Source organism: Halyomorpha halys, unplaced genomic scaffold (genome assembly GCF_000696795.3).
Source record: "Halyomorpha halys isolate HHAL.00 unplaced genomic scaffold, Hhal_1.1 Scaffold218.1, whole genome shotgun sequence".
In the NCBI taxonomy this organism is placed as follows: Eukaryota; Metazoa; Arthropoda; class Insecta; order Hemiptera; family Pentatomidae; genus Halyomorpha; species Halyomorpha halys.
In genome coordinates this window covers 968903-988753 of record NW_027109445.1, presented here as the reverse complement: position 1 = coordinate 988753, position 19851 = coordinate 968903, and the positions used below count along the sequence as shown (strand labels likewise).

At 29.7% G+C, this 19851-nt stretch overlaps 3 protein-coding genes across 4 annotated transcripts in view; 2 read left to right on the top strand and 1 right to left on the bottom strand.

Annotated features, from left to right (window-relative positions):
- Rim2 (replication in mitochondria 2) overlaps window positions 1-2916 on the top strand; it is a 102528-nt gene extending 99612 nt beyond the window's left edge. Inside the window, exon 8 of the mRNA XM_014419101.3 lies at window positions 2383-2916. The gene's annotated coding sequence lies outside the window, so the exon portion shown is untranslated. The remainder of the gene's footprint in view (window positions 1-2382) is intronic.
- A 315-nt stretch (window positions 2917-3231) lies between these two features.
- LOC106679774 (mitochondrial 2-oxoglutarate/malate carrier protein) lies at window positions 3232-10456 on the bottom strand. The gene is made up of 6 exons (XM_014419112.2): window positions 10239-10456; window positions 8881-9117; window positions 7530-7614; window positions 7234-7447; window positions 3603-3702; window positions 3232-3538 (listed from the first exon to the last, which is right to left on the bottom strand). The coding sequence occupies exons 1-6, from the start codon at window positions 10316-10318 to the stop codon at window positions 3310-3312; spliced, it is 945 nt and encodes a 314-aa protein (XP_014274598.1). The 5' UTR covers window positions 10319-10456; the 3' UTR covers window positions 3232-3309.
- Window positions 10457-10507: 51 nt separating this feature from the next.
- Window positions 10508-19851, top strand: part of RpI135 (RNA polymerase I subunit Rpl135) — a 16718-nt gene continuing 7374 nt past the window's right edge. Inside the window, exons 1-13 of one of the 2 annotated variants that reach the window (XM_014419099.3) lie at window positions 10528-10647; window positions 12245-12354; window positions 12434-12568; window positions 12654-12848; window positions 13251-13490; window positions 13582-13754; window positions 14060-14209; window positions 14693-14855; window positions 16406-16493; window positions 16589-16702; window positions 17078-17280; window positions 17454-17663; window positions 18317-18514. In XM_014419099.3, the coding sequence (XP_014274585.1) occupies window positions 12286-12354; window positions 12434-12568; window positions 12654-12848; window positions 13251-13490; window positions 13582-13754; window positions 14060-14209; window positions 14693-14855; window positions 16406-16493; window positions 16589-16702; window positions 17078-17280; window positions 17454-17663; window positions 18317-18514 (1938 nt within the window). In that variant the 5' untranslated portion in view covers window positions 10528-10647; window positions 12245-12285. Of the gene's footprint in view, window positions 10648-12244; window positions 12355-12433; window positions 12569-12653; window positions 12849-13250; window positions 13491-13581; window positions 13755-14059; window positions 14210-14692; window positions 14856-16405; window positions 16494-16588; window positions 16703-17077; window positions 17281-17453; window positions 17664-18316; window positions 18515-19851 lie in introns of both variants that reach the window. The other variant, XM_067047625.1, reaches the window with a different exon arrangement.

Sequence of the window (19851 nt, the reverse complement as noted above, 5' to 3'; positions counted from 1 at the left end):
TACCTGCTTATAATTTTTTGTGTTATTTACATTTGAGGTCAATTATAGCCTTAAGAGCAATAATTTTAAATAGAGTAAAACTACACATTTTTTGATAGAAGTAAACAATTTTTGTTATTTAGTGTGTCAAATGAAATCCTTGCCCATTCTTCTAATCATAATTGCTTGTGGTAAACATAAAAATTATTCATTTATTCATTGATTTTAAGTTAAGAAGATATGTGAATTAAGTTATGATTGGCTAGTTATACATCACCACTATTTTAATATTGTTATACAATGTCCCAGCCTAATAAGCCATCCTCAGGTACAATATACAAAGATGCGTAATTATTCTATTGAAATACATGACAAAAAAAAATAATAGAATAAAGGTGTTGCTTAATACATTATAAAGTCTCATCTGAAATGTTAAGCAATACCTTAATTTTTTTTTTCATGTATTTCTGTAGAATAATTATAAACCCTTGCAGATTGTAACGGATGGCTGTTTAGACCAGAACGTTCAAACACAATAGTAAAAATTATTTATATATTTTTCTTTAATTTTTCATCATTTTAAGGCTTTTTAACTTAAAATAAACCAAAGCATGAACTTATTAAAAAAATAATAATAATCCAATGGTACTGAAAAATCATTGCTAACTTTCAAAAGGGGTCATTTGACTTATTATTTTCAGTATAGAATAAACAAATAAATGTTATGGTGTTTATTAAATAGATATTATAAATGTAAACAGTAGAAATAAAGTATATACACCCATATGTATGAATCAAAAAGAACAGAAAACATAAATTTGAAGAATATTTAACTGACTTCGAACATGCAGTATATATTTAAAGTATGATTATGTATTTGACAAATTTGATGAGGCCATGGTTATTAGTAAAACTTGATGATTTGTTCACTCCCATGCAGTTAATAAGTTTGATAACTTCTGGGAATGCCCATTTTATGACAAACCATTCAAGTTTTTTTTTTCTTAAACAATTAAAAGTCTCATTTTATTAAAAACTGACTTCGGTTTTTCTGGTATAGAGCTACAAAGATTGTGAATGATTGTAGTTCAACTCTAAAATAATTTTTACTATTTTAATCATTAAAAAATCAAGTTGTCAATCTAATAATTAGGAATTAATGAGTCATTGAGGTTAAAAGTCATTTTTGTAAAATATCTTATCACAATTCATTTTCATAAAAATAAATTACCAAGTGTGTTTACTTTAAACAGTTAAATGTGGTTATAATTAACCAAATTTTTTATAGAGAAAGTTGCTGATCCTTACCTAAACTTCATAGAACTTCTCGTAAAGTGTTTACTATTTCAAAACTCTACCTTTGAATTACACAACCTGTTGGACTGAATTGCTCAAATTTAGTATTTGATTTGAGGCACCCACCTTTTAAAGGTTATTACCTCTAAAAATATTTTACCGGCCAAAGTGATCCAAGTTTTTGAAGCCAATCTTAAATAAATTATTGGACACTCTAATTAAATGAACTATTCCCTTCTCTTTTCAAGGAAAAAACTCTCAATACTTTTCACTTTTATTATTGGCTACATTTCAGTCATTTTTCCATCACCTCATCCAATCTATAATTATATTAAAAATACATCCATCTCATCACCCTTTACATTCACTTCCACATTTACATAATTTATGACTATAACACTAAACAATTAGTTATTATAATCAATGAAAAAAACCCAGAAAAAAACAATCTTTATGAAATGCCAAATATCAATATATTTTTAAATTTAATTACCGTTACCAACCTATTACCTTATCATCTCTTTAAGGACTTTGTCTTGATTAAAAAAAAAAATGTCATTTCTATCCTAATGTAATTAATGTTGCTCCATAATATTTAATAAAATGTAATTTTTCATTATATTACTTCAATTCTCAAATTATACCTATTTGTAGATGTCTATGTATTTATCACTCTCTGTAATTGGACTGTTGAACTTTTATTTATTTGAGAAGTTTCAATCAATCATTATTGAAAAAAAGAAAACAAAACAAAAATTTGAATCCTTGACTCAGGTTACGTAAAGAAGATCAAATTGACTATTATTATGCTTGTGTTTAGTAAAAACATTCTACCTAGCAATAGACTCATACTTTGTTGTTTATTGTATTTTAAGACGCCTTTTGATAATGCAAGTTATGCTTTATTGAACCTCGACCTCGTGTTAAGTGTTATTTTTAAAGATTTTTATTAACTTCAAATTACTTCTGAAACCACTCGTCACTTATTATTATGAACATTTATAACTTGCTCAAATATAGATTTATTCAAACAGCAATAAAAACAATTTATGATTGAAATGATTTTTAAAAATGCAATGTTAATTAATTGATATTTGTTTTTTGCAGGTAAAATGAAGAAAAGTATGATGACCAAGAATAGCAATTTGCATTATCCAAATCTGGACAGTGTCATCGGAAAAGTCGAGGCTTTGTATCTCTTGAAGTTTTTTTAGTTGTCTTTAAAACTTCAGATAATGACTAACTGGTCTTTCCTGATACAATACTTAAAAATAAGGAGAGGCAATGGAATGAAATAATTAGTCGACCTTGGAATTGATAATAGAATAATATTAGCATGAACATTATGTATGTTTGTCAGTTAGCAATTTATAATTTTTTCTTTAATGAAACAATATATAATTCATTCACTTAACTATTAATCTTACCGCTCAAATTCTAGACCATTAATTTCTATCCCTGAACAAACAATTAGTTGGAATTATTTGGAAATGCCTAATTTTTTGGGTGTCCTAAACAAGAATTTGTTGCAAGCTAGCGTTGAAATAGCTTAATAGGTTTTGTAGCTATATAACTAGCGATATGAAGGGTTTTAAATTACATACAGTAGACACTTGTTCCCCTATTTACTATAGATGGAAACTATATAGTATTTTACACATACTAAATATCTGTAAACCCAAATCAAACAATGTTCACCAATAGTCTAAAACTAATTGGACATCACCTTCCTAAAAAAAAAAAAAAATAAAAAATAAAAAAATAAAGAAGCAGCAACCTCCAAATCATGCCAATTTTCATGCAGTAACTTTAAATTATACAAATTATTGAGCAGTTTTCAACACATAACTTAGTTACCATAAATTATTAGGGCATCAGTAAATTTTTGTTGAAGTTCGACTATATTTCACATTTATTTAGTTTCCTAGATTAACACCAATATTATGAAAGTAGAGATTTTCTGTTTAAAAACTCCTTTAAAAAACAGGAAATTCTTTTAATTTAAGAGGGACAGTAACATTTATAACAAGATCCTTAAAATCCTCCTTTTGATTCTGTATCTCCCAAAATAAACTTCTTGTACATAAAAGTAAGTTTTTCAGCAAATACGAAAAGAAGCACTGTGTTAGGTGCGATCCTGAAATAGTAGGGGCCAAACCCTTTCCAGAGGGAGAAAACCCCTTCATTCTTCAATGTCTTTATCCAAACATCCACCATACCAGTGTACTCTCCTTTGCCACCTTCTTTCTTCATTGTTTGAACCCTGAAAATATGTTTACTTGAGGTTATGTTTTAAGGGCAAGTGTGCATTTGGTTACTTCTGATACCTTGTTTTAGCCATATCTATTGGTGCTGTGGAAAAGGCATATACAAAACCAGAAATCAAGCTGGAAACAAAATGACAGCCAATGTTATCATTCATATAACCTGAAATGTTTGTAGAATTAGATGCATACCATCTGATGTTTTATTTATACATTATATTCAATATTTAGTTACACTTAATTGTTTCTTTAAGTATGAATTTCAGACCAGTTTCTTATTTTATACTAGTACATTAGCTTTAAAATATAGTGTTAATCTCAGTTGAAGGAATTATATCTGATTTATTTTAAGTAGCATGTCAAGATGAAAAATACTTTAATATCTCAAGAAGATTGTGTTAAACTCGATATTTGTGGTAGTAATAATGGAATTTATTTTAAGTATACTACTATTTGTACTAAATATTGATCAATTAATATCTTCTAACCATTCTCTCTGGATGATAATTATAAATTAAAATATTTACTTAATCAGAAAAAGATATAATAGATATAGGAAAAATGAGCTAACAATAATGAACAGGCTATTCTCTACAAGTGCTACATTTTCTATCATAAAAAACAAAATTTCATTGATTTTATAGTTTTTTTCTATTGCATTTTGTTTCTTACCTTTTCAGTGAGCTATTTTTATAAAAAGGACTTCATAGAAATAACTAGTTTATAGGGTACATCAATTAAAAAAAAAAAAATGTGATTCCAGGGTTGTGCAGTTAAGACCAGGAAGTAAATGGTTTCTCTTATTTAATTATTATAATTCAAATATAAAATACATATACTTCTTTTCAAATAAACAAAAATTATAACGAAAATAATACAAAAAAAAGTAATTGAATTAAATACTAAGACTAAGTAAATATTATTTACAAAACATTTACTTAATTATTAAACATATCATTAACAGTACTATTTACATCAAATTTAAGCACTTTGCTTAAATTGATTTGGATGTCCAGGATTTTCTTTTCTATTCTTGTTCATGTGCTTACCTCAAACTCCCTACTTTATTCCAGAAAAATAAAAAAAAGATGAATATTGAAGTGAAACTTTGAAGACACCTAAAATATAATAACAAAGAATGAAAATAAGATTATTTTGCTAAATGTTCTAAGCTATGAAAACGTTTGCACTTTAAGAAAGTTAAAAATAATTTAACACAAAATCGAATTGAGTGTGTTTCTTTATATTTTATTACCTATTCCCCCACAATAGGAACAGCATTATACCTACTCCCGCACTTGAGAAACAGCATAGTACATATGAGTATCAGTTTGAGGCTTTCTTCACAACTCTGTGGAATAATGGTAAACCTACCAATACCAGGGTTGTGAATATTTTCAACTAAACGGCTCAGGTTGGCTTTGAAATAATGATTATAACTCCTAATCACGCGTAAGTTAATTTATTATTAGGTTTTAACCTACTCCCCAAGATTAGACGAAAGTGAAGAAACCGATGGAGACGCTCATGAATCCCAACAATTGGTGGCTAACCAGGCAAAATTAAATGAGCTAGTAAAACCTTGGAAGTTACAGACGGATTCGTTGGGAGCGTCCTAGTGTTTTCAATCTACATACTTTCCAGGGCTGTGAAGTTGAAAATATGAGGCAGACATATATTATGATGTAAAATCTAACCGGTGAAGATAAATTCATTTTTCTTAAAGTACTTAAGGAATATTACTGAGTATTCTTGTCAGAAATCCCACCCCATTTTCCGTCTCTCTTTCCATATCGTTGGTAGGAGGAGCATTCATATATGTAAAAGTTAACACAGACACTCCATGGTTGTGCTAAAATTGAACTTTGAGAATTTTTTATTACATGTCACCGCAATATAACGACTATTCCAAATGAGTGAGTTTGTAGTATGGTCCGTCCTCTAAATAAAGACTTTTTTTCATATCCATATATTAATAGTAAAGACCTACAACCATGGGCACAAATCGTACATTGAAGAAAGAATGATCCAAGCATGAGTTAAACACTGCCAAGAGGAAGTTCCTAATTGTTTACAAAAAAAAATTAACATTCAAAAGAAAAGTTAAATTGGAAAGCACCAGATAATGTAGTGCTCAAGACACTCAAAACAGTAAACGGGTTCATTATGACAACAAAAAACATGAGGATTTAGGATGCAGCTATCATTCGACAACTCCTTGCCATACCTGTTAGAAAGACATTGGCAATTAGGCCAGTCAATCAGAAAAACTTTAATGGGTATTAGGATTGGTTAGGCCTTTCCTACTGCCTCGAAATTGCCTGTATCCTCAGAGCGATTTTACCAAATCTCAAAATAATGCAAGTAGCAAAGCTTTTCAAAATCAAGAAACAAGGGCATTGGAAATAGTATTATTGAAAACGAACTACCTAAGAAACAATAGATTCATCCCTCCATATACTCTAAACTAACAGAGTATTTAAATGTAACACTCAAAACATCAATATTTATACAAATGGACGCAAAGACGAAGAAAACATAATGCACTAACCCTAAAATGAATATGTTACAATATATGAACATGCTACTACGAACTTTACTAACTAGGGCCTAAGTGCTCTAATAATAAAAAAATAAAAATGCCCTACGAATATATTCTATCGACATGGGACGTCTAACAAACTCATATCAACCTAAACATTACTAGAAAAGCTTTTACCTGGGAAACACAGACATTGGATGCGATGGACCAGCACCACAAGCATTTAAACATTTCAAGAAAATGGTCCGGGTGTGGTTAAAACAACTTAAATAGTAAATTAGCTAATTATTATTGGCCAAATAAATAAATGAGTTATTTTCCTCCGAACCATTATCCTTTTATTGAATACACACACTTAATCAACGTGCTTTCAATTTAAACAAATTTCAAATAACAGAACAATACTAATCAGAACTGTCATGATGCAAGGGGGCACTTGGCCTAGTCTCGAAACTATTCTATTTCCCGAATACCGAAAAGAGCTCCAAACATTTCCCACCCCAACTACTTGTATACTTATAATATACCTTTGTAATGTAAGTCTTCAATTATATGAAGAATACAAGAAAATAAAATGGAAAAACATAGAATAACAAATAAGGAAACTAGGCGCTTAATCTTCGATATCCACTATCTTTAGTTTGTGGTGGTTTAGACCATAGGCTCTATTTTCTACGCTATTTATAATTTTTAACTTCATACTGATTTACCAATTGTTTGCTTTTTGTTTTGATCCTTCTTTTTTTCTGTTTTTCGCTATTGTGTTTTAATCTATATTGTTTTTTTGTACACTTCATTGATAATTAATGCTTAAAGCAAATGTCTCTAAATTATTGTAACACGGAGAATATGAATAGCCATAATATTTGGATAAATAGTTATTGGAATGAATCTGTAAAATGTAAAAATACAAGACCAAGCATAGGATTATCATGGAAGAGAAAATAGAAAAATTTAACCATTTTTAAAATTTCCTGACTTTAAATAAACCTTACAAAAGGTAAGTTAACGTAAAAAGGTGGGACCTTAAGCGATATTACTTCTTTTTATATTGATACAATAATCACTTTTTCTTTCACTCCACATTCGAATAATACCAGTAAAATAGTTAAAATTCTATTGTTTCACAATAAATGAAATTGATTCCGTTACCATTGTTTAATATGTAGTGCTTGGCCTGTACGTAGGACGTTAGTTGAGTAACATTCCCTAACATTGCTCTTACTACAGTCGGAGTCACTCCTGTCCAGAGCGTTCCAATGCCCTCTTCTCGAGTCATTCGAATTAAGGCATCAATAACATGCTTATATTTTCGCTGTTCATTTTCGGGCAAACGCCTATCTGCTGTCATACGTACCAATGCGACCTAATGTCGGAACAAATAGGGTGTTAGAAACTTATCAAAACTAATAATCAATATAAAAATAAATAATAATATATATACCTACATCAGTCGGTGTGGCTATCACTGAAGCTATAAAACCAGCTATTAAACTGGAACCGATTTGAGCTTTGAACCCTTCAACTCCACGCCTGGTGGACAGTTGGACAGTTTTAAGTCATGCCATTGTGAAATATACTTAAAGAAAAGTAGTTTTGAAAGTTTACCTATTATTTCTATTAAATAAAACAACTGGAAGTATGCAATTTTAATCAAATAAAGTATAAAATTAGTTAGTTATTAATTTATGATTATTTATCGGGAAATGCTAAAATTAGAATCCAAATTAAGTTTTTTCAATAAAAAAGTTAAAATGTATTTGTGAACTGAAAAAATGTCTTTGAATGGGTAATGGTATATGACATATGTGAAAATATCAATTAAATTATAATCACTATTAGTTAGTAGAACTTCAATTAGGCTAACTAGTGGCACTGAGGTATTAGTTCTCAGATAGCTATTGATAATAACCATTTTTAAAGATACATTATGAGATACCTTCCTGGAATCAAAAATTCTCTCTCAGAGAGGATTATATAGGTAATAATGAAGCAGATACTTTGCCAGAATTGGTGACAGGAGTGTTTCTGGACATCCTCTTGCAGAAAGAAAAGGTCAGGCTCAAGAATATAAGGGATGGCTTGGCGGATCTGCCTAAGAATCGAGGGAGGATCATTTAAGAAACTAACTGATGGAAGAGGATCCAACACGCTTGATTATAAGAACTGGCGATGGTTGACTAACACAAATGGGACACCTTATTTTATTAAGTATTTTCCCACCGTTGAATAATATAAGCTATTTGGATCCTACTAATTTTCTAACTCTCCCAGTTACTCAAGATAGTGGGGGCTCTCAAGTTTATATCGTTGGACATTGGAAAAAACTGTGATCAGCTATGCCCCAGGGTAGCATACCAGAGAATGCGGCACATATCATCCACACCTGCTCGAGAACTGTGGCCTAAATTGCAGAGGGAGACTGGCCTCCATGCTCTAACGAAGTTCCCTTGAAAACTGACTAAGGAGGTGAGAGACTTTGTGTTTGGGCGGAAGAAGATCGTAGCTCCAAATCATTTCTCTTTGGAGAGAAGAGAAATAGCTGTTCCTGAGAGGTGCAGAAAACTCCTGTGTCTTAAATGACCTTTAAAATTGTGTAAACTTAAGGCGTGTACATAGCTCTGAATTGTATAAGTATATCGGTATTATCTGAAATGAAAGCCAGAGTGAAAATTAAAATGTATATACATAGTGACATTCAAAACAACGACGACAAGTAAGGTATAATTTAATTCGAAAATCTTCTTTGGAGACCCTGATTATGCCATTATATAGAAATTATATGAGTGTTAGCCTTACTCTGCAAATTTTTCAATGGACATTTGATATACACCTAGACGTGTCATCGTATAGCAAATCTGCCTTGCTATGTTCGCTGAAAAACCATCGTAAAGTGCCATAGGACCTTCATTTTTCCAAATGTTAAAAAAGGCATGAAAAGCGGTTTTGTGATCCCTTGATTTACCACCTTCACCGCTCAACTGCATGCGATTTTTTATTACATCTATCGGTTGGCAAAAAACCACTGCTCCACACCTATTAACAAATTATGTTTAAAAAAATGGTTTAATAACTTTAAAATGTATATCAACTGCCAACATTAGCAATAAATATTGTTTTAAAGTTCTATATGCTTAAAACAATTAACGTATCCTAGTGATTATATTCGACATATCGTTTTCATTGTGGCACATCTGAAACAAAAATGTTGATTTTATTTTGAACTAGACGTATTCCAAAGATAGTACCGTAGATTGAGGTTACTTTCTCTAATAGGTTTGTCCGACAGACTGCCACAAAGCCAGCAGGGTTACAAAGTAATCCCATTCCATGGTATACGCAAAATACAAAATAAATAAAAACATTTTTTGTCAGATGTGCCACTATTAATACTAAGCAGCAATAAAGACATTTCATATCACAGCTGGGCAAGAATCAGTTATGAATTAAACTATAACTAAATTGTCATGGATACCATGGTTATTAATCGATGAACCATTCATAACTAAAAATTGTATCCATGACGTTAATTAAATTTTATTTATAAACTATTTTTTGTAAGATCTGTTCTTAAGTTTAAAAGATTGTTTTATAAACAATTATACTAAATTGTGTTATCTTGTTACTTTCACTTCTTTAAAAATGTTGAAGTTTCTTTAAATATAAAAATATCAAATTTACCTCTCTCCCTCCCCCCACTCCTACTTGTCCTCTATTTCGTTTCAAAGAAAAGGGAATAGTTTAATATGTTCATAGGGGTAGGGTATACATAGGTTAGACCTTGATAGCTCCTTGAAAAATTATGAGTATTAAAGCTGAGGTTCCATGTTGACGGGGATAAGGACAGTGTTTGTCGTCAAAGGACAAATAGTTGATAGTCCTTCCAAATGTAAAGCAAATCCTGATAGTACAGCAGCTAATATTAGGTTATATAGTCATACTGGTTACGATTGCATTCACTATCATTATTCCTGTCACCCTAAGGACCCCAATATACGTCAAGTTAAATTACCACGAATAGATGCCTTCATAACCTCTAGTACGGCAAAATTACCTTAAATTGTAAGGAAACATTTTGTAGCAGAAAAAAGCTGCGTATGTAAAAAGAGGACATTAGTTTCGGAATAATAATGAAATTAGCCTTTCCTGGTGCTTACCCAGCTAAACCACTTATGATGAATTTTGCGTAGTTCGGAATTTTGGCATGTTCATGTCCATCTTTTTTGTCTTTTGACATGATGGAAGTATTTCTTTGATTCTTTTTATGAGCTATATGTCGAGAAAATATTGGAATGTTTCAGAACTGCACTACAAAGGAAATTTTGAGATGAATTATTGTAAATATGAAAATATTAAATGCCGGACGACATAAAACACATGTTATTAATTTTTTGTATAAATTAATTATAATAAATGTTTTCCTAAATAACCTTTTTAAAACCGGAACTAAGTTTTGTTGAGTTTTTAAAAATTCATTAACCGTTTATGAAAGAAAGGTTATCCAGAATCAAAATCGTATTATTTCAATATCAGTTGGCTTTACAAGCTGGGGAGAAGCTCGCTTGGGTCAGTAAGCGTTCGATTTATACTAATAAATTCATAATAAGTAAAACGTTTATTCGCTCACAGAACAAGTTTCTAAACTAACATTTATTAGAAGTGGGTCTAGTATCTCTGGTATTGGATATAAGCAAATATTAAAATTTAAACAAAAATATTAAGATTCGTTCCGCTTGAAAATAGAAATGATAAAAAATTAGCGATTCGAGAAGTTTGTCGGGGGGTGCGATCAGCAAAGAACAACATGAATAAACAAAACCATATTTATTTATTTTATGGCCTAAATAACTAGATTTTCTGTATGAGCGATTCTCAGGATATTTCAGCTACTAGTATGGATCGGAATTCAATAATGCAAAATTTATATTTTTTGATTTGTATTCTTTCCGAGGATGGAGCCTAATATTTGAACTAGTTTTTAGAGATCAAGATACATTTTTAAGAGTAAAATTCAAAATAAAGATTTAGATAGGAATATGTCCCTCAAGCTAATCCCACACCCATGAGCTACTCTAGTTAATTATTAGAATTTTATTTTTAAAAAAATATCCTATATAAATTAACCTATTAAAAAAGGTACATCATTTACACAGGCATAAAATAAATAAATATGGTTTTGTTTATTTATGTTGTTCTTTGCTGACCGCACCCCCCGACAAACTTCTCCAATCATTAATCTACGGTCAACTATCTACACTTCATAAAAAATTAAGGAATATGGTCCGGGTGCGGTCAAGAAAAACTCAAATAGTAGAAATATACTAATTTAATGAGCCAACGTTTCGCCCCACGTTGCAGGGCTTCTTCAGGGCTATTTTGACGGCAGTCAAAACTAAAATGTACATTTTAGTTTTGACTGCCGTCAAAATAGCCCTGAAGAAGCCCTGCAACGTGGGGCGAAACGTTGGCTCATTAAATTAGTATATTTCTACTATTTGAGTTTTTCTTGACCGCACCCGGACCATATTCCTTTCATCTTCACACACGGTCAATCAATAATCTTCCAATAAAAAATTAACATTTAATAATCTATCAACGATTAGAGTGCTACCAATGGGTAGTTTCTCTACACGCCTGTAACACTCCAATTTAATTTAGATCAGATTTACTAAATGTATTATAATGTACAGTTGTAAATAGCAATAAATAAATATTAAAAAAAAAAAATCATCAACGAAGCCTTAGTCAACATCAGTAATGGCCTGTCACTTTCATCAAACAGTTAATCCTGGAGCATAATAATATTTTATTAATCACATCAAATATTAAAGGTAATTCTGATGTCTCCTATTCAGTAAAAACCTGTTAATAGTGTAATAGAGAACTTATTGATGCACTTATACCCAGTTGTTAAGAGAACAATATTTTTAAATAGTGTGGTATTTTAATAAGGTTTGAATTGCTCTTTGGTTTACTGGTTTGTTGCTCTATGGGGTAGGTTATTTCATGTTACTCACGTGTTTAGTTTCAAACCGCTAATCTTGGTGTTGATTCGGTGTTGTGTTCATTGTGTTGTCATTTATTTTAGAAGTGAAATATCGGGTCTACTTAAAATACTTTCAAAATTTTATTCTTGGTGTTTATGTGTTGTCATTCATTTTAGAAGTGAAATATTGCCTCTACTTAAAATATTGAGGCTTGAAAATGTCAAAAAAACAATCTCTGAAAAATTTGACTTCCAATTTCGGAAATCCACCTGAGAAACAAAATGAGGTTCTAAATGTTTTATTTATTTTGAAAAAATCTTTTCGTTATTTATATATATTTGGAATTTAATTGTTTTCTTTGTTAGGTTCTACAATCTCTTGGTGCGCCTCACGTTGATTCCTTCAACTATATGTTAGAGACTGGCTTCAAAAATATGCCAGAAACATTAGAGCCAGTAGAGTTTGTCTTCCAAGGTTCCACTTTACTGTTTAAGATAAATGTAAGTTCATAATTAACTATTTTTGGTCCTTAAATTCCTATTTTGCCATAAGGTGACTCACATTTTTTTTTTTTTTTTTTTTTAGAAAGTGTCTCTTCTTCCTCCAGCTATTCCTTCAAATGTTGTTGGTGTGAGAAAATATTTAATATATCCAACAGAGTGCCGACAAAGAGCAGCAACCTACTCTGGTAGATTAGTCATAGAATTTCATTGGGAAATCGATGGAATAGAACAAACTCCAATAGTCAAAGATTTAGGGGATCTTCCTATTATGGTCAAGGTAAGTTATTTGTATTTTTATTTGAAGATAAGGCAATAGTACACAAGTGTCACTTTAAATGGTGGTGAGTGGTGTTCTTTCTTATACATTATGTTCTTTTGTTATGGGTTACAATCTACGGTGTTATTATTATATCTTTCACTGGATCACAACTGTTAACTTGCACCAGTTAAAAAGGCATAAACAAAGCCTTAATGCATCTTTTTGAATATAGAATACAACATACATAAATACAAATCATAGTACCTGGTTATGAATTTTAATAATATTCAATTAGTTTTTCATTGTTCATAAATGAGTATGTGTCTACCATATTGTCTGAGTGACGATTTTGTATTAACAATGAATGTAATGATATTTTAAAAAAATTTGTGTTGATCAGTTGAATAATTTATGTTCCAGTCAAACGCATGTCACTTAGCAAATCTTTCTCCACAACAACTCATCGAACATCGAGAACATGCTGAAGAATGGGGAGGATATTTCATAGTAAAAGGTAATGAAAAAGTCATTAGAATGTTACAGCTGACCAGAAGAAACTATCCTATTGCTGTGAAACGATCAACATGGAAGCAAAGAGGTGATTCGTTTTCTGATCTTGGAGTCCTTATGCGATGTGTGCAAAGAGATCATACTGCAACTGTTAGTATTTTGAATTATTAATTTCATATAAGAAATAAAAGATGATAAGCATCATTATGAAAATCTGAACTTGTTATTGTATTTATTTCAGACTAATGTATTACATTTTGTCAATGACGGGACTGTAAAGTTAATGTTTTCCTATCAGAGAGTGCTTTATTATGCTCCATTAATGCTTATTGTGAAGTGTCTGGTTAATACTGCTGACCTAGGAATTTTTAAAACTTTGATGGATGGCTATGAAGATGACCAATATATGAAAGGGTAAGTTGTATTCCCTCTTACAGATACTTTGTTTTCTTTATGAACTGCTAGGAAAAACGTCTGATTAAAAAAAAAGTCTGGGTTAGAATAAGGTATATTAAACAATTGCTCTACAGGTTTATCAAAAGTATGTTCTCAAGGTACTATGAAAGCACTGAGGAATCATATTTTCTCTTAGATGAAAATTCGCAATTGATTTTGATTGCATAATTTTAAATTCTGTCTCATTTCTTAGTTTTATAGTTTGTTAAAATATTTGCTTTTATATCAAAATTGTATAAATTTTGTAAATTATTTTATTTTAGGTGTATTCAGGACATGCTGCGGTCATTGCATATTGAAGGTATCCATTCGTCAAAGGATGCACGTAAATTTGTCGGAAGAACCTTTAAAGTAAAGTTTTATGACATGCCTCCAGATTGGACAGATGTAGATTATTGTGATTATATACTCAGGTAATTTTATAATGATTTATATTTTTCATTATTTTTATATCAAAAGTAGGCTGTTTATGGCAAACTGAGCGTGAATCACATCATTGCTGTTCTTTGATAGTGGCACAGCTGACAAAAAAGGATGTTTTTTCTTTGTATTAGAAGTATTCCTTAGCTTATACAGTAGGCTGAGGTTACTTTGTGACAAGTAGGGTAACTTTGGTTATTATGGTTCAGTAAATAGGATGACTCAATTAGAGACTATCTTTGGAATATACCCTATAATAATATTAATTTTTTTTTTTTTTAATTGGGCTACTTTTTGTAATTTTTAAGTATTAAATTTGTATTTCATATAAATTATGATTATAAAAGCTTGTTAGTTAAAATAAAAATTTAAACTACAAAAAATAATGGGCATAAGAAAAAAAATACTATTATTTTTTATTCTTGATTTATATTATTACTGACAGTAATGACTAAATCACTTTTATAAATTTTCAGGCATTGTATTTGCATTCATTTGGATTCATACAGGGATAAGTACAACTGCCTCATTTTAATGGCTCAGAAGTTATTTTCTATGGTTGCCGGTAAAGCACGTATTGAAGGTGTCGATGGAGTTATGATGCAAGAATTGTTGTTAGGTGGACATCTGTACATGATGGTAAAAAGCTTTATTTAATTTTCTTAAATTATAGTTTATAAGTTGGTGCTTTAATGACATCTAATATTTTCTCACAACTGAAACCTGCTTGTGATTTTTTCATTTTTCTTAGCTACTTATTACATAACAATTGTTTTATATTTTCCTAAAAAATAACTAAAAAAAAGAAAGAAGAAAAAACCAAAATATTTTTGACAAAATAAAATCAAGATAGTTTAGAAATAAAATACCAGTCGATTAAAATAAAATACAGATTGTTTCAAATAAAATATAGATCATTTATTGATTATATTTTCAGTAATATGTGTTTGGTCCTCATATATTTGTATTTACCAGTTGCTGTTTTTGTATAATTTCCTTTTTTGAATTTTAACATGTGTGAAGAATTCGGGAAATATTTAAAAAAATGATGTGTCAATTTGTATATGTATTCATATATGCTATGTATATTTAATTCTGAGTGCATCTGAGTTATTCCTGTTATTTGATAGTTCTTAACTACTCTGAGAGATTTGTCTTGGAATACTTGTAGTTTGTTTAAATTGCTTGCATTAGTAAAGCTCCTTATGGGACAGGCGCATGTTAAGACAGGTCTCTGGCCTGTGATGATTAGGTATCTCAATGGTGGATTCTAATGGATTTTATTTCCTCAACATAGATAAAATAATTAATAATTTTAATATGTATATATAAATATATTAGCTGGGCCCGATATCTAAAAATAAAGGTGGCGGATTATAAAATTTTGATACAGTGAGGGTCTTCTAAATTATTAGTATAAACTATAATTGTCCTGAAAAAAAAAATCATAACTTGTGAATAGTTCTTTTACTTCAAGTGCAACAAGTAGGAGACTAAATAATAACACATAAATGGTTAAATAAATATTTTAAACTATCTTAGTTTTTTCCCCGAAGTGAGATACTAGAACACTGTTCAGGCACGTTCTCTCTAAAATCTACCTTTGTATATTAGTAAATGTTATACAGACAGAGATAGTTTAGTTACCTTCCAAAAATTTCTTTTGAGAGATTATTATATCATTTTTGCAATGCTCTTGATGTTCTTGTTTGTATATATTTCTATCTGGTTTTAAATACTAGAAATTGAGACAACAATGAAAAGATTTAGGTCATACATTCCCAATGGCAGCGGTAATACAAGCTGAAGTGATTTTAAGTGGATTCTTTTTGATTTTAAGCATGGTTATTAAATATCCATTACTCATTTTTAAAGAGAGTTTTAGCAATGCAGTAGTATTATAATGTCATATAATTAGGTTTTTATAAATTGTATTTGTAATTTTATAAAACATGTTATATAAAATTAGTTTATAAATTTTAACAGTTAAAATTCTGAGATCTTTAGTATTATAGTTCTTTTCAGTGCCTACGAGTCCTAAAAGTTTAGGAATCTGTAGTCTCGTTCAATTTTGATATTAATGTTTCTTTCTATTTCTTAGTTTATTTATTATATTCAATTTATATATTTGTTTATTTATAGTTACTTCTTTTTTTTATTTTAGTTATAAAGAATATCATTAATTTCAGGTTTTAAAAGAAAAATTACAGAATTGGTTGAGATCTGTAAAATTTAACACTCTTCGAAGGGAAACAAGAGGTTTTCAGCTTAATCATGGTATATTATTATTTAGTTCATTAAATGTACATTTATTTTAACATATTTTTAATTTATATACTTTATTTCATGTTTTGTAAATTTTATTTATTTAGATAAAATGAGTCTTATCTTGAAGAAAGCTGGTTCCATTCAGGGTCCCTTTGAAAACTTTTTGGCGACTGGAAATATATCGAGTAAAACTGGATTGGGACTAATGCAAGATAAAGGTGTCTTATTCGTTACTGTTTATTTATGCTTGGAATAGTTATTAATTACTTCTAATTAGTGTTATTATTATTTATTTTTCAAAATTAATTTTGTGAAAACTGTGTCACGCAAGAAAGACTTATTTATTATATTTATGATTCCAGCAAATAATAATTGGCCCTTTCTTTCTGGTTGGTGAAGGGTTTTTGTTTCTAAACATACACCTCAGACTGGCAAAGTTTATACTTTATAATAATCTAGTTTTCTAATATTTTTCATATTCTTTGAGTTAAACATACAATAAAAAACAATATACCAGTCAACCTTGTTTATTTTATTATTTTGAATTTCCTATGTGTATCTTGTTCATATCTAAACTGGAATATATGTTTTAGGCTTAGTCGTGATTGCTGAAAATATTAATAGAATGAGATACATGTCACATTTCCGTGCTGTCCATCGAGGAGCTTTCTTCAAAGATATGAGAACTACCGAAGCGAGGCAGTTACTTCCAGATGCTTGGGGATTTATTTGTCCAGTTCATACTCCCGATGGGGCGCCTTGCGGTCTTTTGAATCATTTGACTAAAGATTGTCAGGTCTGTAATGTATTAGCTAGGTTTTTAATTATTTAATTTTTTTCTTATCATTTTAAATGTTTTTGTTTTTTTCATAGAGTATATTAATACTACAGTTTATGTAGGACATATTTTGTTTGAATTAACAAGTTTTTATTTTGTTAATTGGTTGACTGAACTACTTTTTTTTGCAGATAACAAAGGAACCTGATGAAAAACTAGTTTCTAACTTACTTCAAGTGTTATATTCTCTCGGAATGGAACCTTATGATTTTATTCCGAAGCTCCGGAACAAGCTCTGTTATGTTATAATGCTAGATGGTCGTGTTGTTGGTAGAGTACTTCAGACGTATGCTGGACATTTTGTTCATAAATTGAGAGTACTGAAAATCAGAGGAGAAAGGGTATAATTTTGCTATAAATCTTAGATATAACAAAACTTTAAAACTGCATATTACTTCATAAAAAAATTATTCAAAATAATCTTAATATCAAATATGTTGTCGAATTTGCTTTATTATACCTAAGTACAGTTGCTAGCCATAGTATTGCTGCACAGTCAGTTTGGAAACCTAAAAAGAAAACGGCCCTAGGACTTTACATATAATAGTTTCACTACTAATTGATACTTTAACCTCATTTGCATCATTTCATAATGATATCTTCTTAAATATTATATAAACTTATATGTTTAGACTATTTAAGATTATTTAGACTATATAATTTTTGATAAGTTGTGAAGATATGTCAATAAATTAATGATGCATTGATTTTTTAAAGTATTAAAGATGTTTGTTGATTTTTTTGAGTTATTAAGTATGACAGCACAAGATAAAATTTGATCTGTATCCATAGCTTATTATTTCTGTAACAAGAATGGCGATGCTTTGTAATCTACAAGCTAGGCAGTGCTCTTGTAATATTTAATACACAACATTTGCTTATTATGTAAATAAAATTTTTGATAAATGTATATGTGTATTGATTCTACTGTTAATGTATATACTTTGGGTGTTTATATGTCTGATTTAGTTTCTTATTTAATATCATTTTAAAGGTTCCAAAGACGCTAGAAATTGTTCTTGTACCTAAGAAAGACTACCCTCACCAGTATCCAGGCCTGTTCCTTTTCACAGGACCTGCTAGAATGATGAGGCCTGTTTTGAACCTCGCCACCAATCAGATTGAATTGATCGGAACATTTGAACAGGTCTATCTTGACATCAGTGTTACTCCAGAAGAAGCTTATAAGGGTGTAAGTTATTTTGACCAATAATTAATTTGACTTTTGAAAAGAGCCATTATATAGTAGATTGATTGATGATAAAATATCTGTTAGCACTTATTTGAATCTTCATAACTTATGACATTTTATTATGTCTTTGAAATAGTTGTAACTTACTATTGTTACTGTATTACAACAATTCAAATAGGAATAGGATATGTTCATTATGCAGGAGCTTACAGGTTTAATGTTTTTCAATTTTTGTAGTGAAACTTCTTTACCAGCATTCTACAACACAAGAAAAAAAAATCATATAGGATTAAATTGATTTCATGATGTGAAATAAAATAAAAATAGTGGGGAGGGGCCAATGCTAGCAGAAAAAAAAATTATATTGTAATAGGAGAGTAAAAGATTATCTCAACAACCCCAGCAGTGTTGGTCCAATTTTATAAGCTCATTTAAGCTTTTACTTTCCTAGTACGATATAATCATTTTTCCGCTAGAATTAACTTGGGAAATTGTTGTTCTACTCTAATCATTATTATTATGGAATCAATATTTTTTTACTTAAGCTGTGAGAAAGAACGCCTATGAATGAGCTATTATTCAAAATTGTATCGACACTAAAAAGTAGAAAAGATAGCACCAAAAACCTCATTGTTCGGGTAAATAATTATAGTAATAAATTTGAACTTTTATTATTATTTGGGTAAACATATAAGCGGTAGCCATTTTTGTTTGTCAGGCCATGTTCCCATCCTAAACACTTTCATATTGCTAGGGTAAATCTTGTTAAAAGAATTTTTATTTTTATGTAAACTTAATCTAAACAATTTATAGATTTTCTACAAGATAAATTACTTTGAAGAGTGATAAACTCACCATTAGATAGTATTACAAGAGGTCGTACAATAGCCAGACATATTCAATCAAATGTTTACATTTTTTATTTTGGCTATCACAAGCCAATCATATCATCAACATCTACAAATGATAATTTAATTTAATAAGATATTTAAAAATTATAATTAAAAAGGAAAAGAAATTAATAACTTTTTATTTTTAATAAATATTAATGCAATTTTAATACATTATTTCATTTTTAGAAGTTTCACTTCTGTCCAAGACTCCCACAATTTTTTATAAATATCCCATTCAAATTGAAGGAAAGTAATGCAATTAACAGTTTAGGGTATTATCAAGTCTGAGATTATTTATCAGTTGAGTGTAAACCTAATGGAAGTCCAATAGAATCCTAATATTTCATAATTATGAGAGATAGTTGACCGTGGATGATAAATGAGGAGAAGATGGTTGGGGGTGCGGTCAATGAAACAACTTGGAATTAAAATATAAATATTATT

What these genes read in the sequence shown, in the direction of transcription:
- LOC106679774 (XM_014419112.2), bottom strand. Translation starts at nt 10,318, where the DNA reads ATGTCAAAAGACAAAAAAGATGGACATGAACATGCCAAAATTCCGAAC. An exon ending in ATCATAAGTGGTTTAGCTGG is followed by an intron (nt 9,118 to 10,238) that starts GTAAGCACCAGG and finishes ATTTGTTAATAG; the next exon opens with GTGTGGAGCAGTGGTTTTTT. An exon ending in TGATAGCCACACCGACTGAT is followed by an intron (nt 7,448 to 7,529) that starts GTAGGTATATAT and finishes TTCCGACATTAG; the next exon opens with GTCGCATTGGTACGTATGAC.